This window comes from Typopeltis vanoorti, chromosome 17 (genome assembly GCF_054136105.1).
Source record: "Typopeltis vanoorti isolate ZY-2024b chromosome 17, IOZ_Tvanoo_1.0, whole genome shotgun sequence".
NCBI lineage: Eukaryota > Metazoa > Arthropoda > Arachnida > Uropygi > Thelyphonidae > Typopeltis > Typopeltis vanoorti.
Genome location: NC_143565.1, coordinates 91,999,518 through 92,018,152, shown reverse-complemented (window position 1 = coordinate 92,018,152; position 18,635 = coordinate 91,999,518). Strand labels below are relative to the sequence as shown.

Below are 18,635 nucleotides of genomic sequence, written 5' to 3'. Positions count from 1 at the left end.
CCAAAGGTTTATTTTTCCATCGCACATATCGGTTATTTTGCTGTTCCTTTTTGTAATCGGATTTGTTTCCTGTTGCTTTCAGAAGTCCCTCTTGTGTAATTGCTTGAAGCATTTGCTCAGAGCTATTGTCGATGTAACTTTTTAAGCTAATTTCTTCTTCTTTCACAGTCTGTCTCACTTGCAGCAGATCCCGTCCATCTATTCTCCTTGGTAGGTACAATCGGTCAATATCACTTTGTGGATGTAATGCATGATTATTATTATTATTATTATTATTATTATTATTATTATATAAACACCTCCTATAGTCAAGACTCATCGATCCTTGCCAATTACTTTTCTAGATTCCTTCTATAAAGCCAGTGATCGACTCTAACTTGAAATGACAAACCAACTTTTAGTTTATAACCGATTTGAAAATTTTATGGATCTTCATTGTTTTCAGTCCTTCCTCTCAATGAGTTTGAAGGATCTGTATCCCAAAAAATTAACTGCGGTAAGTATGTCATTAATTTCTCTTCCTAACGATGGCTCTCCCTAAATGTTCTGAATCATCAGTTTGTTTTTCTAAACAAAACGATGTATGTATTGTTCAGTCAGTTTATTTGTTTTGTGGAAAGTAACCCTGCAGTTCCCGTATGAGACTTAACTCTCCTTCAGTTAAAACGCTGTTTTAAAGATTTCTTCCTGCTATAAACAAAATTCGACTCTTGGTCTTTGCAACTCAAAGGCATCGTTGTTTTTCTCACTGCCTATGGAGGTGCTCCGATTGGAAGTAGGGAAGTCGCGATACAGAAAAGAAAGAAAAAGAAATAAAGGAGAGAATACGAAATAAAGATAACTCTGAGGGCTTTGAATAATTCTCTCAGGATGGATTTATCTACATTTGAGTATTTTAAACCTGAATGATTCGGTTGCCTTTTAGACTACAAGAAATTCAAGTGATTCAGCTTACAGTCAAACGAATTCGCTGTGTTTTATAGAGACATCAAAGAATAACCTAGATAGTACTTTCCTCTTAGCTCCTCTGTGATAACTCTACGAAGTATTCTCTAAGTCTTTCTTTGATGTCTCGACATTGCAAAGCTCGAATGAGCAATTATTAATGTACACCAAACCTCGTATAGAACTAAAACTAATTCCTTTTCTCGATTTAGACTGTAGACGGTGCTTTTGTTAACATGAAGATCAAACATATGGAGTACTTCTCGTGTTTAGATGTTGTTACACTGAACTCACATCAATATCAGACATTATGGAAATATTTCAAGAAATGTTAAAGCAAATATTAGAAGTTTGTGTTTAGGATGACATTTGAAATACGACTTCTAGGTTTTCTTTGCTAGCGAAGAGAGTTTCGAAATGTCTTACAGATCGATAAACAATTCCATCGTTTTAAATATTTGAAGGATTTCGATTAAATTTACTAAAAAACTGAGCAAACAAGCTCTATCGAAGATGAATTTAATGAATGAATGATTAATAAAAGTAAAAAAATAAACATAAAAGATAATTTATGATATGGAAAAATAGTGCTTGCTAAAGTCACGCGTACAGTGAAGTAGGACATTTAAATTTCCTTAATACCAATTTATAAATAAAATGTAAACAACCAATGTCAGCGATCAGGAAACGATGTTCTATAGTTTTTAATAAAGATATAGGTATTTAAAAACATAAAAAAAATAATCGTAAAGTAAGCATTTATTATCGGATTCATCCATAAATGTTTAATCATATCAAAGTGACTTGAATAGATGCCGCTAAGTTAGAATTACAACTAACAAATCCAGACTCTTTCCAACCTCTACAAGTAACTTCTTAGTTGTATTTTGCTATCATCATTACAATAGTAGAATTATTATATCGTATGAAGGATAATAGGATAATTAATTAATAAAGTGTAAGTATTATAGTTGCAGAAAGTATATAAACTCTTTCAAAGTGATTTGCTAAGAACCAAATAACTCTATAAGTCAATCCAGTGCTTAAAATTTTAATTACCTAAACTACCTTAACCTTGAAAAATATTTCCGACCGGGGAATTATCTGAAGGATGGCAACCATATTAAATCCCACCACTCTTCAAAGACCCACATCCCTCAGATCGATTCCACTTAACTGACATCTAAATTTCGTATAATTTTTCCCTTTTTTTGAACGAAAATCTACACATTGAATCAATAAATAACTCTGGTTGTTCTGTGGAACTTGCTTGCATCTACCAAATGTCTGCTCCATTCGCTTTTCCCACTTTTATTGTGCAACGAATTGTTTTTCGGTCTCCGTTGTGGGTGGTGTGTATGTTCGTGATGGCTTCCCACTGGGAGCTATTGTAAGGGTATATTATCGCCGGTTGTCACATGACTTGCGCATCACGGTCTTCTGGCTCAAGTGCCAATCCTCCGCCTCCTGGTCGATGACCTATTAATGTTTTAATAACCATGCCATGGTGGCGCTTTCCATCCCTGATGGAGATAAAAAAAAAAACGACAAGCAACCAATGTTTGTTTTTATATTTTAAGAATTTACTTAAAATATTGCAAAAGAATACTTCGATGTTTTTTTTAAATAACATCGAATTAAAATTTAAATTTTTAAATTTTAATTGATTTTCCCCCTAGACTGCTCCGATAGCTCTCGTTTCTACCATTACTAATTGCCTAAACCGCTATACGAGTTGTTTATGTTGAACTTATTTACCAAGATAGCTATCGTAGTTCCCACATGTCTGACTAAAAGAAGTTACGGATGCTGTGATTACCTATGGCCTTTCTACAAACAAGAGTTCATTTGTCGATGTGAAATCTTAAGGGATGTTGTGTCTACGACACTATAAACTCGGAACAAAACTTGACGACAGTGACGCCACCTGTGCGTGCGTGTGCGTGCGTGCGTGTGTGTGTGTGTGTGTGTGTGTGTGTGTGTGTGTGTGTGTGTGTGTGTGTGTGTGTGTGTGTGTGTGTGTGTGTGTGTGTGTGTGTGTGTGTGTGTGTGTGTGTAAACACACGCCAGACTTTATAGCGTGTGCAGTTCCCTGATTCTCAAATACTGGGCAGTAAATTCACATTTTTATAAATTTATGTAAATATTCATTCTGTGACGTTCCAAAACTTTCAAATATGTTCCCCAACATTTCAAGGAATATTTACTAATTATTGGTGATAATCATGAATCAATATCATTATAATACCATCTATTCTGTAAGTAGCATAGTTGAAATTATTGGTAACAGCTTAGCAATAGTTGATTTAAATACAGCAAGAGAACCTGAAGAAAAGTTTTTAAATTTCCAGTCTAGTTGGCCGAGTGGTTAACATACTCGCTCTCCAACAAACAGACTGCGGGTTCGAATTTCACTGTGATCATGGACGATTATAATTGTCTTTAGGCAGGAGATGAATTTCATCCCCTGATGTGACACCACTCTCCAGATTATTGACGACTTGAAGTGTCATAAAAAAAGTTATGGATCGGTAAAGACGTGTAGAGTTCGAATTCCGTCTCTGATTCGGAGACCTTTATACGAGCTTTTCATATGAGGGGGAAATTAGCCGGTGTCAAACGCAGATAGCAGAGATTTCATCCTATAAGACAGGTGTGCATACCGTACAGAAAAACACATAATTTACAGACATGTTACACTACCCTCGTAGTAGTAATTGCTTCGCCAGGAATTCAAAACAGCCGTCAAAACTCCATCATTTATACTATCATTATTGGATGGTATAAACTTTAAAAAAAAAAAAAAAAGGAAGAGTTTTAAATAAATGTCGGTGTATGATTTGGTGGTGCACACACACTGTTGTTTTTGTACACCAAGTACGAATTTGCAACTGAGTGGGGAAAAAAAATTATCTGTAAATTTATTTGTAATCTTTGAATGTAGTTTTAAAATATGAGTTGAAAAATAACGTTTTACAATAAACGCATCGATTTAAAAAAAAAATGCATTAAAAGTTTCCTTAGAAACTGCGATCTGTTAAAAACTGAGCAGATAATCTGTACTTTTTTTTTTAAATCTAAATCAAATTAACGATGTTGACAGTTTCAAAGCTCTTTGTTTTCATCTAACAAACCAATCTTCTTCAAATAGTAGTTAATCTATCGAGCTTGTCATATTTTGGTTAGAGTTTTCTAGCGTGCAATTAAGTCTTATAATGCAGTAGAATTTTCTTTTTTTTTTATGTGTCTGCAGTGGAAACAATGATCAAATTAAAACAATTTTTAAAAAATATCTAAAGAGACGCAGTTTTTGCCTTCAGGTATCGCTGTTAAATTTATTTCTCTTTTATTCTGTAACTTCGGTAATTACAGATAATAATTCCTACGACCACGAAATCACAATTGCCGATCGGATTGGCCAAGTGATTAGCATATCCGCTGTCTATCCAACATGTTGCGAATTCGAATTTCCCTACGGGCATGGATGTCTGTGAATGTTTATAGGTGAAAATTCATTTTCATTTCATTTGTGACTTAAAAATTCTCCATGTTTAATTTTGAAGGTTTCTGAATTATGTAAGAAATTAATTTTAAAAATATATAAAAAAATAATAAAAATTTCAGAAAAAATAGCCCTTTCACAGTATAATTGTACTTTAAACATCTGAACTTTACGTACTTTCATGGTTGGGAGACACTTAAGAAAATAATAAAGAGATAATCAAATTCGTTTCGTGATATTTTTAGAATTTTTTAAAAGGATTTATAATTTTAGCAATTTTTAAAATATATTTGAAGCCACTTTAAAAAACGAATGAATTGTATTTTCAGTTAGTATACAGTAGTAGCATGTTGCGCTGAAGGTTACATACTTATTAGATATGCTAAAGAGACCAAATATGGTCCTTTTTTCGTGCCATTTCAGGTCTTCAGGTCAATAAGCATGCCTCACATAAGATAACGAAAAGACACAAGTATGCATGCGAATTGTGGAATCTTGTAAGTGGAGACATTATTTATCCACCCTGTACATATCTACGATTTGTATTTTAAAAAGATTGTATAGGCATAGGATATTTATTAACATCCTGTCAATTTTTAAAACTTTTGCCCATATGAGCAAAGTATTGGTGTTCCAAGTATTTGTTCATGAATGGTTTTCATAACGGCACACACACACAAACTACAAACCGCACCCTGCTTCAGCTGAATATCTCAAATTTAAAATGGTGAAAACAATATAAATTCTATAAATGACCTTGGCCTAGATCGAAATTTTCAATAACATTATCATTCGGACGGATGCCAGAAAAAGTTTGGCGTCGAAGGAAACAAGAAAAAAATAAAATGGAAGAAGAGTAGTAATGTAGACGTCTACAGATACAAGAGATAAACTGATAGGGATGACAAAAAGTAGTTTACTAATGCACTAATGATGCAGTGTCATTTTTGGATGCTGTTTACGTTTATCCTACTTCCTAAATGATCGCAGAATGAATGAAAAGTTCTAAGCTTAAAATGGTGGGTAAAGAAGATGCAATTGTCCAGTTATCATTACATTTGCAGTTGTTTAGAAAGCGACTAAAGTGATTTGATATTTTGTACAAACATTAGTTGAATGTGTCCTATCCGATTCAACCTTTAACATGCCGTTGTGGCAGTGAGTTACTTGAAAATGACCCTTGTTCTGGCTTTTCATCGATTGCTACAACCTAAGAAATAGCGAACACAATTTGGCGATGTCAGTTATACAATTGGAGTCTTCGTAGCTCAGTCGGTATAGACACAATCCTTTGGTTGGAAAAGGGCTTCCCCCTACATTTGAAAACTTGGGTTTTTCGTCTCGCAACCAGGCAAACCATCTACTAGAATACACGCAATTTTTACACACAAAAGAACACTTATCCATCAAGATGCCATGAACATCCATTAAGATGCCAACTATATCCAAACCTTAATAATAAATAAATGAAACATCTAAATGGTTCCCATTACGCCTTGAATAACATCAAGGCGTAAAGATGTTAAGTTCTTTGCAAAGCACAACAGCATCGAGAAAGAAGTGTACCAATCTACAACAGGATCATGTTACTCTTAAAGATACAAACATTTAACCGGATTTTCTGTTCACTGGAATATAGGGACCATATAATTTATTTATATATTCTACGCAATTCGTGTACTGTTCTTATATAACTGGATTATAATTTCCAGTAACATAGTCCGAGAAGAACAGGTAGAAGGTTCTCAAATACAAATTTATAATTTTTAATTTTAGAAATAATTTTTGAAGACCTATGTCGCATCGATCTAGCGACTGTGCTACGGCGACTTCAGCACTGATACTTAATATACCTTAACCAGGGTTTTCAAGTGTTTATGAGTATGGTTTTCATTTTTAAAAATTCCTTAGAAGAAAATGAATTCTTAGATCTTTTCACTACATCGTTAAGTTTAATGTTTTTTTTCTTGAAAGTCGCTGTGTTCAGTAACATTTGCTGCATTCTGAAAACATTCGTGTCATAACAATGGTGTACATAACATCGTAATTATGGCCTATTTATCAACGCAGTTGCTTCATTAGTCCTATTGTTCTCGAATGTGCTACGAACAATGAACATCGCATGCTATAAATAGCCATTGAACAAAGTGGATACTGGAGAATTATAGTAGCAGAAGGATTTTCTAGCCAACTCTAGTGTTCTTTCTAATGCAACACAAAGCTCAGCAATAAAGGAGGTTAAAGAGAATTGAAAAGCCTTTGTACAGCTGTTCAAGACAGCTGTCAACCACATGTGGTAGATCACATTTAGTCGATAAACTTGCACAACAGCTGGTACCTGATAGGGGACACTTGCTGTGCGTTTGTGTAAGTGTGGGGGAATTGCATTAATTTGTAGGCACGATGTAAATGACAATCTCACTAATAATTTAATTTATTGGCTTTATTGATAAAAATGTCATGAATATGTTATTAATATTATTATAATTTATTATAGTTAAAATAAAAACATAATACATTTTAAAAAATAAAATAAAAAGTAAAAACCTTTAATAAAAATTGAAATAAAAACTTAATAAATATTAAAAGGATCTAGGACATTAATAAAAAATGTCTTAGATCCTTTAGAGGAACTATAGTTATTTTTTATATAGAAATTCCACTGAAAAAGGTTTGAAAACTTATAGAACGGCAGTGCTTAGGGGAATAAGAACTGAACGAAGGAGAAAGTTATTGACATTCTCCTTAAATTCAAAGTTACACAGCGAACAGTGGGGGACTAATTTCTCTTCATTGATTTTAACTGGTTTGATAAGGATGACAGAATTGCAGTTGCTAAATCAGCAGAACAGAGTTGACGTGTTGTAGATGGGAGCTTGAATAGAACCTAGGTGTCTCGGGTCGATAGGAAGCTGTCAGTAAAAGAGGAATACCTATTAATCGATCGAACTGCCCTCTGTACAGTACTCTTTGCTTTTTTTTAAGTTTTGATTAAGTAACTAAATGTATCGAATTTATATGCTACAGTATAACTGGATTGTAGTTTATTGTTTCGTACTATTCCTTTTCAATTTGTTTTTCACAGAATATTTAAAATTCTTCAGTTTCCTTTTGGATTGTTGGATTTTAAATTTCCATATACACTTTACTGTAATCTTACGACTGAAGCCATTCAAACTGTAATTGGTTACTTCTGTACAAAAGTAACCAATTACAGTTTGAATCCTGTCTTTATTGCGATTAATGTAGGTGATCAGATGGCATCTTCTGTTTCCAACACTTTAAAATTTAATTCATTAGTTAGAATGCTAAACGAATCTTGTAACCATTAAAATAGGCGTATTTAATTTGGCTATCATTTAGTTTATTCTTTCTTTCTTCCCTTGATATCATATGGATAAGAATGTCACCTTTTCTTTTTAAGTATAAAACGGACAAGAACAAATCTACTTAAAAAGTGTAGCAATTTGCCCTCAGGAGCAAAATTTGATTCTACATCATCATATGAAACACTGCGCATGGGCACACAATAATAGAGGCGTGTCTTGTGACGCCTAAGTTTTTAACATAGAATGTATCCTAGAGAAAGGCGAATGTGTATTTTAAAGAAAATTTTCAACTGGTTCTCTTCGTTATTAAGGGGGGAAAAAAACAAGCCTATTCTGAAATAATTCTTTTAAAAAAACTAAAATATATGAAGTGATTACAATTATTAACTCGAAAATCAAACACTTGAAAATATAAAAGCGGTAATATAGTGTATTAACACATTGTTGAAAATCACTGGGAACAAATACAACTTCTGTTACATAGATCAAACGGTAGTTGAAACATCAGAATGTAAGATGCAAATAATCGTTTTTATATTTAAAAAAAAACATAGTAGTTTTAGAAGGATTGCAATGTTCGAAGTCAGATAAAATGTATAAAAAATTGAGCGTACTGCTGAGCAACGAAAAAATATCCTACACTCATATGGTTACAATATTTAGGCCTAAAATATCAAAGCTGAAATCTTGATATTAACAACAACACTATGTATGAAAAGCAGTTATAAGAGTACTGTTATACCGATGCATAAAGCTATTGTACAGGTACAGTACCTTTAACTACTTTCTTAATGTATCACGTATTTGAACAGCAATCAAAACTCAGTGAACGAAAAAAAGATGGGCACTCACCGGTCCTACATTGACGAAGCCATTACGTTTGGCCACCTTATGGGCCATCTGGTTGCCATGGTCATCTGTCAGTCTCACGAGAAAAGAGTTCGTGAACACCTCATCAGTCTCCGACCTCTGAAGTACACTCACAAGGACCACCAGCGCTAGAACCGCACTGCATGGCGACCAGCATGGAGGAGAACGTGTTAGCATGACACGCTCTACGGAAACTGCTCGCTAAGCAGTGAACAAACGAGGCCTTTCGGAGGCCACGGGGAAAAAGGCAGACGGTGATCACTAATCAGCCTCTTATTTTGCAGAGAAGTGTTGAGGGAATGGAAGCTAGTAAAAGGTTTCCCCCGGAGCTGAGTCCAAAGAACCGGGAAGGGGGGTAAAGACGTATCTGGACCTAGCGAGAAACAGATGAAAGGTCTCTGCTGTTCGCCGGCGGTTTATAAGCAGAGCCGACGCAGGGAAGAGAGGAAGAGAAAGAGAGGCTTTTGCACAGCGTTCGTGGCGGCAAGACACATGACAGGTGCGGGCGCAGTGACGTCACTCCCACGTCATTACAACCCCTCTGGATGAAAATCTGCGGAGTGGTATTGATTGCTGAAAGCCGATTGGAGTGGTCGCGCGCGCGCGCGCGCGCGTGTGTGTGTGTGTGTGTGTGTGTGTGTGTGTGTGTGTGTGTGTGTGTGTGTGTGTGTGTGTGTGTGTGTGTGCGTGCGAGGCTTGTTTCTTTTGCCGCCTTTGTCACTTTTTTTGTTGTTATGGCAAGGTCGTGACCAGAGCGATGAGGTAGGTCGCACGAAATACTCACAAGTATAGAACGCACACGCACACACACACACACACACACAGCTTTGAATAGACTGCCAAAGGACAGGAGTACTCCTTACTTAGAAAAACTCCCATAGTCGCAAAGCACAAGGTGATTTAGCTGCACCTTTCTTCTCCTCTTGTTCGAGTTCTATTTTTATCTGAATCAAACAAGAGTTGTGTGCAATCCATGAATAATTTTGTTCGTTTTTTTAATCTTCATGGTAGCCTTGGCTTGTTTGTTCAATACATCGCTACTAGCACCACGACGCTTCTGGTCAACTTCTAAGAAGCTTTTTTGTCGACTAAATCGCATGCAACGTGCTTCCAACAGATTATCCTTATTTTTTAAATATCTGTCCAACCTTTTTAAATCATTCACACAAATACGAATATTTTGCGAAGTATTATTATTCGAAAACATGATCAACATTCGTGAAAAGGTCTATGAGAAATCTGTGGCAATACGGTCTGTAATAGAAGACTCAAAATTCTGTTTTCGCTCCATAGTCCGCTAATTCTTGATTAGTACAGAAGTGCAGCTGTTTGGTGGCAAGTTATGCAAGTGCAAGGGACTCCGAAAATATTATGAAGTAGACTGTATGAACAATCTATAAAAAAAAAAGATTGTGTAAATAAGATCATCTTAAAAGTTTGTCGATTGAAGAATTAATAAACGATATGAGACAGGATCTTATAATCCCCTCCTGCCAGAAGAATGAGATGTGGTGTATACTCAGAAAGGCACTTGAGTTTGGATTCCTGGGTTTTAGGATGTGGACATTGCTGGTTTGTCTGTTTTTTTTTCTTCCTGGTAAACTTGAATTTTCCTGTCTGCCGAACATACAACCTACACACTACATGCAAGTAATAATCATAATACACTCACTGTCTTAGCTTGAGCTCATAAATAACAACAAACAAAAAACGGTTTGTTGCTGGATCGAAGATTTTCGGTTACGGACACGAACGGTTTAACGTTCCGGATCCAGTTAATAGAATAGCCAAAACGATGCATCTAAAAAAGCTTGGAAAGAAGTCAACGGACACCATTATATGAGAAACAAATAGCCATGGCGCCCACCTTAATAAGATATAGGATCTCCTTTCGCTGCAATGACTGCAGCAATCGAACGGGACATACTTTCCATGAGCGTACGTTAGCTATCAATGGTTGGACCATTCTTCCTGTAGGCATGTAAATGAGGTTGGACTGTGGAGCGGACGTCCTTGACCTCATCCGATGCTCAACTTCGTCCCACAGATGTTTTAACAGGGTGGAGATAAGGGCTCTGTGGAGGCCAGTCAAATGTGGTGAAATTCATGTCCATAAACCACGCAGCTCCAGCAGCAGCAACTACAAGCACAGGTCCGAGGCCAAACCAGGAAAAACAAAACCATACCATCACACCGTCACCTGCGAATTTATTTCATAGCTGGAGGTTACACACGCTGGTAAATGACGTTCACCTGGTATAGCCACACCCACACTCGTCCATCTGCTCGATACAGGCCGTAGCGTGATTCGTCGATCCAACACAGCTCTCCAAACTTCCATATCACTGTACGAGCTTTGCACCGCTGAATTTATATCAGTCGATGCTCGGAACTTCACATTCAACTTGTCGGCCGATGAATGGCGGTTTTTACATATTATCCTTGGTAGCACTCTACTGTCATGTTCGGTGAGTGCGGTAGGTCGTATACTGCTGATAGTACTTGCAATTGACTCCCTGCACTTCCTTCTCAGTATGGTATCACTGATTGTTAACCTGAGATTTGCTAATTTGTCAACAACTTGGAACAGATAGTCGGCTACGAACACATGACTCGTTACATGGCACGATGTATGTAAATACATCGTGCCATGTCATGTATGCCATCGTGTATGCCATGCAACTAATTTCGTCTGCTTAGAAGACTTCATCAGGTGCATAACATGAAAAGAGAAATACAAAAATATACATGACAAGAATATAATTAACTTGCAAACGTATTGCTGACAGTTCAAGCCATTCTGGATGCCATAGTATTGTTGTGCACGTCAACTCGGGCATGATCTCGTGTATGTCCAAGTTGGATAGCTGAAGACTGATAATCAGAGATTATACCTAAGGCTAGTATTAAGATGGATTGGAATGAGGGCAATTTCTGTTAATTCCATAATTCTTCTCTCCAGCTCATCGTAGCATCTAAAAATGATTTCAAATTTGTTCCAGATCACTGGATGAGGGACAGAAGCTTCGTCGTTAGGGTGAGCAGAATTAACGACGTGATTAGATAAGGCATATCGCATTTATACCAAAGACGATAAATTCTTGGGATACTTTTGACTGCCATGTTTCGGTTTAGGTGTACTGAGTAAGGAACGGAGTTTGGATAGAGGAGTGAAAGAAGTGGGTATTTTAAATCATTTCTTAAGAATTTTAGCTAACTTTAATGAAACGGAGCTGATATACTCTGGAGAGATCATAGAAATGTCTGCAATAGGATCCCATCTTAATTTAAGGCTGTTGTTCCACTGTAATGTATGTTTCTCCTTTCATGTGATGCGCCTGATGAAGTCGTCTGAGAAGTCGAAATTACACATACCGGCCACTGAATACTTAATACTACGTTGACCTCCTTTAGCCGGAATTACAAAGGTCTTGCATAGATCCGCAAGGTGTTCGATTGCATACTATGACACCACCTGCCGAACCTTGAGTTGTGTTTACAAAGCAAGCTGGGGTTCATTGTTTCATGGTGTTCCCGCCAAACACCCTACCTATCGTTGATTCAGAACAAGGTGTACCGTGACTCATCAGACCACATGACTTTTTTCTAGTCTTCCAGTGTCCAGTCAAGGTTTTCCTGACACCACTGTAGACGAACTTTCTGGTTTGCAGAAATAGCGGTTCCCTATAGGCATGCGACTGCCAGTACCAATTGTCTTCATTTCCCTGTGCATAGTTCAGTGAGATATCGATTGGGAACAGCCTTCATTAAATACTTCGGTCAATTACTGCACAATTCTGTTTGTCCGTACAAGCCTTCGCTGACGACGTTGATCTCTTTCCTCAGACTGTCTTAGGACCACAGTTACGCATCTTACACAAGCAATGTGGGTTATTTTTCACTATTTAAATGTTATGTTGTTGCGCTAATTTGTGTTAATAATGTGTTAATTTCATTCCAAGAAATATCTAGGTGGAAATGAGTTTCAGTAGAAAAAATTTGAGTGGTGGAAATATCACGTAAAATCAAATCCTTGAGGAGGAGGTGCATATGTTAAGTCACAACGGAGTTCAGATCACCGTAATATGGATCGATTATATTGAAGATTAGAATATCACGTGTATTCCACTGCGAAAGTACCTAACCTTTAAATGCAATGATTTTACACTTAAAAATTAATATTTCGCATTAGACCACCCCTGCTCTTTCGTGTGCTCATTAGCAAAAAGCAGTTTCGATAGTTAGGTAGAGATTAATTTTAAGTAATCTTTACTCAATACGTAAGCAGATTAATGCTTGTTTGTCCAGAAACGACAAGGATGTTGCAACATCTTTTATGCTCATGAAAATGAGTGGAGAGAGGGAGAGAATTACGCATCAGTGTTGTTAAATGACCTTGTAGTTAGTTAAGCTAGTACTCGTTTAATTAATTCATCTCATTATCCCTTATGAAACATCTGTTGACAACCAAAAGAAAATCAAACTCGGCTGGATGCTCAAGTATGCGGAAATATTTAGTATAAAAATATACATGGAATATTTTCCTTTTTTTTTTCAGGGTGCATTTTTCTTTTCTCTCTTTCTGATGGTTCTTCTAGCTTTCATTAGAATCATAAAACAATTAAAAAAACTAGAATATCAAGTCTAACTCTCAGGTTTTGATTTCTTATCATTCTAGAATCTGTATACACCATCCGTCCAAAAAGAAACCGACCTTTTTGAAAATAGAAGAAACTAGTGGCGCCACCTGTTTTATCTTTTTGTTCTCGAAAGCGGCAACCTTCATTAGTATTGTATCAACTGTTTATGACATTTGGTTCATTAGAAGCTGAGTTATAATGCCAAGAGTGACAGTGTGTTTTGACGAACGGTCGGTCGTCACGATATTCATGCCGTACGCGACGAATTCTCGCTATCAATCGCTTCAAGACTTCGAAATAAAACTCACCATTGATCGTTTGGCCAGGCGGAACGAATTCGTTGTGGATAATGCCCTTGGAATCGTAGAAACAAATCAGCATTTTCTTTACTTTTGATTCCCCAAGCGAATTTCTTTCGGATGTTTCTCTTCTGCTGGTCTCCACTGCATTCTGGCGTTTTGTTTCGGGCTCTTACTCAAAATACCACGTTTCGTCATCAGTAATGATCGTTTCAAGGAAGTTTGAGTTCTTACGAGCGGTTTTAATGAGGTCCTTGCAGTGTTCAATTCGATACATTTTTTGGTCTTCGGTCAACTTGTGGGGAACAAATCGCGAATTCAATTTACGAAGGCCCAAACTCTCGGTCAAAATGTTGTGCACAGTTTCTTTTGGAATCCCTAATTCATCTTCAATCAATCTCACGGACGATTTCGGGTTTTCTTTGATGAAATCACTCACTTTTTGGATGTTAACTTCGCTTAGTCCAGTTTCTGGATGGCCCGGCTTTTCGTCGTCCTCAAGCGTCTCACGACCACTTTGAAATCGCTTAAACTACTCGTAAACTTGAGTACGGGATAAGCATTCATCACGTATGCTTTTTGAAACATTTGATGCGTTTCGGCAAAACGTTTACCAAGTTTAACACAAAAGTCAATCGCAGCTCTCTGTTTGAAACTCATTTTCCGACCGTTCGTCAAAACACACCGTCACTCTTGGCACTATAACTCGGCTTCTAATGAAACAAATGTCATAAACAGTTGACACAACTTTAATGAAGGTTGCCTCTTTCGACAACAAAAAGATACAACATGGTAGTTGGCACTTCTAAAAAGATTTTTGGTCTTTGATCCGATTTACTTCTGCAAGATTGGGTTAGAAAGAAATCAATTTCCATTGTAGTATGTATAGTGAAAGTCTGTGAATCGTTTTGCAGGCTTATTCCTGTTATTAGGCATTCACGTGTAAATGGCATGAACAATCCTTAAACTCTAACTTGCCTTTTTCCTGGTCGCATTCTCAAACATGCATAAAACACTATCACTGTGGTATTTTTTACCTCCCAATATATGATTATCATAAAATGTTAATACATTTGATCCATAATAACTTTAGAATGATCTGGAACAACACATAGGCATTGAAATTGATCTGTTTATATTATTTGTTCGTTTTAGAAATTACCGTGAAAAGTGTTGCCTAGTGGTTGTCCAAATTGCCTGTAAAATTTAAATTTTCAGAGGGGAAATCAAGACAGAGGGAGAGATTGGACGTGTTCATGCTCTTTAAATCACCCCCCCCCACACACACACACACAAGAAAAATGTATAATTTTTCAGAGAGTAGAAAAGAGTAAAAGAAGAATAATATCCAAGGTTTAAAACAAACAACTAAAACACTTAACACCATTAAAGAACAACTCCCCATCTAAGCTTCTAATGTTTCTTCGAGATTTGGCATAACTCCAACCTCGACCAAAAATCAATTCTTTCTATGAAACTTTTGACATATTTTTGAAGAGGAAAGTGTTAAGAATTCTGTTTATATCCCACTGATGCCAGCTAATCTTATTGAGTTGAAAAACAAGATCTGACTGGCTATTGATTCACTTGATATGTAACTGTTACGAAGCTGCTTTCGACATTGCAAACTAACACAGGCTTCTGTTGAATATTTAGAAATAAAACTGGACAGTTGTTTTTCTTAATGGTGTAACTTTCACTTTTGTAATTATTTTGTAATATTTTTTTTCTCGAAAGTGTGAAAATCATTATAATAACTCTATGGAAACTAACTGAGAAAATATAATATAATATAGATATTAGTATTAATATAGATATTGATATTTAAATAAATTTATATCTACAAGGAATGACTGTCGAATAAACTAAGGCTATGAGGCTAGTGCATATTTTTATGTCAGGTATGCCAGTTTGGTCTAATGAAAGCCCGAGTTCTCAGCAGGAACCACCCGGCCACCTATTTATAAGAACATTTGCGATCAAAATCATTCTTAAAAAATATTATAAGAATTAACCTTCATACGTCATAAGACATTTTTGGATTGTTTGGCCTTTCCTTTGTCAAAAATTACTATTATTTGACACCTCCAGGGAGTCCAAAGACTCATCGAGGGAGGGTACCTGCTCTACAACTCCGTCTCCACCATTCAATCACCAACTACCGCAACTACGCCATCTACCGCCGATCACCACTAATATTTCCATGAACAATCACAAACATCCATGCTCAAGGCGGGATTCGAACTCGCAGCCTTTTGGCTGGAGAGCGGATACGCCATCCACTCGGCCAACCAGGCCAGCAGGCAAATTATCACAGAACTTCGGTTTACAACCAACATTTATATAAAGACACGAAATATATTGCCTGTAAAACTGCAGATAATTTTATTGTCAGCTTGAATCTTGTTCGTCTAATTTGATCGAAGTGGATAGCGCTTCACTCTCCAGCCAATGATTGTGAAAATATCATGTCGAACACGAGTTTCATCGTACGCCATGAGATCACCATCCTGGTTACTGGGATCTAAGTGGCTACTAAAAAAAAGTTCCATGTTTGGTCCTTAGAGTTTCGAGATGATTTAACTCTTAGTCCTCTTGAGGTACTAACATCTACTACTACTACAGGTTTCTAACATTTTGTGAGAGAGAGAGAGAGAGAGAGAGAGAGAGATTGACATCAAATACATATTTATAGATAAAGATACTTGCGCTATCACGTTTTAAAAATCGTAAGATAAATCTTATATACTGTATATATAGTTTCTCCCACATACGAAAGGCAGAAGAGCCTATAGCAAACAGATACCGTGTGTGTGTGTGTGTGTGTGTGTGTGTGTGTGTGTGTGTGTGTGTGTGTGTGTGTGTGTGTGTGTGTGTGTGTGGATAATCTATCATACGAATAAACAGAATCTTGTGGATGAATTCTATTGAGCAATTTTTGACTTTTTAATTAGTTTTCCAATCTCTGTGTGTGTCACTTTCCAATGTGTATCACTGTTCTTAAAATTATTGAAAATTTTTCATATTCTCCTGAAGCGTACTATACTATTAGAATAATCTCAGTAACAGATATTAAAAATAGTTTTTTACGGATTTACTCTTATTGGTGTAACAGAACTAATGGAAAAGCACACATCGAAAAAGCAGTAGACCATAAACCATGAACATCTTCTTCCTATTTGATATTCATTAATAGACACTAAATTTCGGTCTAGCTAAAATTAAATGAAAATTATATTGTAACTTCTTATTGATTTTAGATGCTCAAGAGTGGCATGCTTTTTTTAATGCAAACTTTTTAATGATTTCTAAATAAAAATGGGAAATCTTAAATACCCTATACCTCTGACGAATATTGTGTTTTATTTGTTCATCTTATTCTCGGCAATTTCGGTTCTTAAATTTTAAAAAAATCGAAAAGTGGGATGGTTTAATTTGCGTTTGTTCCAGTATCCGAAGTTTAGTAATCCTTAAAGAAACATTAAAGAAAAAAAATCAGTTTTTAAAAATGAATTATATATTTTTCGTTATACATTAATACGATCAGCATTTTAAAATCTGAAACATCAACCTCTATTCCATTCTCTATTTAAAAAAGTATTAAATATTCGCTGTTTCAATTATTATGCATACAACACAGATAATCCCTTTATCATTTTGTTTATCTATATTTGTATTTTATTTTTATTATAATAACGTCAGATCTGTACATAGCAATTTTTGATTGAACTCAATGAAACATTTTTTACATACGCAGTTGAATGGAGTAATATAAATAACACTTTAACCATACAACCGATCCATTTAGCATTTAGAGAATCTAAATTTACTGTCATATGCAGATAATTAGATGTATTTAATGTATCTAGAGATTATGCGAATAATTAATTGCAGAGAGACGTCATATGTTACACTTGTTCTCACGAATAGTCAACATTTCTCAGAATTTTACTTAAAACTGATATAAACGAACACAAATTATTGTGTAGGATGCATTTCACTGGAACAAGTAATAATTCCATTGACTCAGTTCATTGAAGATAATTTTAGATGAATTTAATCATCCATACCTAGCAAATAAGTACTTTTTGACCACATATATCCAATTTCTGTCATATAAACCAAGAGTGAATGATATGATTATAACTTCTAATATAATATAAAATCTAGCACAACTCCTTAAGGGACCTTTCCCTGATTTGAGTTGACTTTTAGTGAGTTGTTCGAAATAGTTTGATAACTTGTAGCCGTTAAAAGGAATCCATTCTAAATTAAATTAAGATATTATCATAGCTGTCATGGACGTACTACTCGTGATGCTTTATCTCTCTGGGGACGTTCTATGCCGAAGGGATAAGATGACCTGTTCTAAACAGCATCTTTACCATACTCTCTACCACTGGTCTGGATTCGTATGGCTCACTCACAGAGTGCACTAATCTAATAATCATTCTGTTGTAATGGTTCGAAGAAGAGTGTTTGTTCTTGATTTGCATTACTGGGCTTCCTGCGGGCAACTTTCGCGTTTTCCATTAGCTAAATGCAAGAATTATTGTAAGTCTGTGATGTTGGTATCAGTTTGTGGAATAACAAGTATCGTCGATCCTTTTTTCAAGGAAAGTTGATTATGGTTTCATTAACTTCGGAGAAAGTATTTTAAAAGACTTAGAGGAGTATTGTATTGGCAGAAAATTAGCAAGACCAAAGTCATGCTAATTTTTTTTAAATATTATTTAGATACATTTTCCACAATACGTATTATTATTATTATTATTATTAAATAATGTAATTTAGCATTTTTGCCTTTTATATAAAATTATTTAATGTAAGAATGGGTATTTAGCGATGTATGGTTACCTATCCTTTTTAGGGTGCATGTTTTGTGAATCAATTAATTATTTTAGTTTGCATTACTTGCATTTCAAACGTTTGAAATGCAAACTTTTTCCTTCATTTGATACTTATAGTACATAAGTATCATATTTCAAACGATCGTACATAAGTATCATATTATGAATGTTGACCTTGACATCTTCAAGCCATCACCTCA

The 18,635-nt window shown here is 35.7% G+C and overlaps 1 protein-coding gene across 1 annotated transcript in view; it reads right to left on the bottom strand.

Moving 5' to 3' along the window:
- Window positions 1–8,928, bottom strand: part of amon (prohormone processing protease amontillado) — a 193,386-nt gene extending 184,458 nt beyond the window's left edge. The window contains exon 1 of the mRNA XM_090407725.1: window positions 8,629–8,928. Within this exon, the coding sequence (XP_090263851.1) occupies window positions 8,629–8,823 (195 nt within the window). The 5' untranslated portion in view covers window positions 8,824–8,928. The remainder of the gene's footprint in view (window positions 1–8,628) is intronic.
- Between the last annotated feature and the right edge of the window lie 9,707 nt (window positions 8,929–18,635).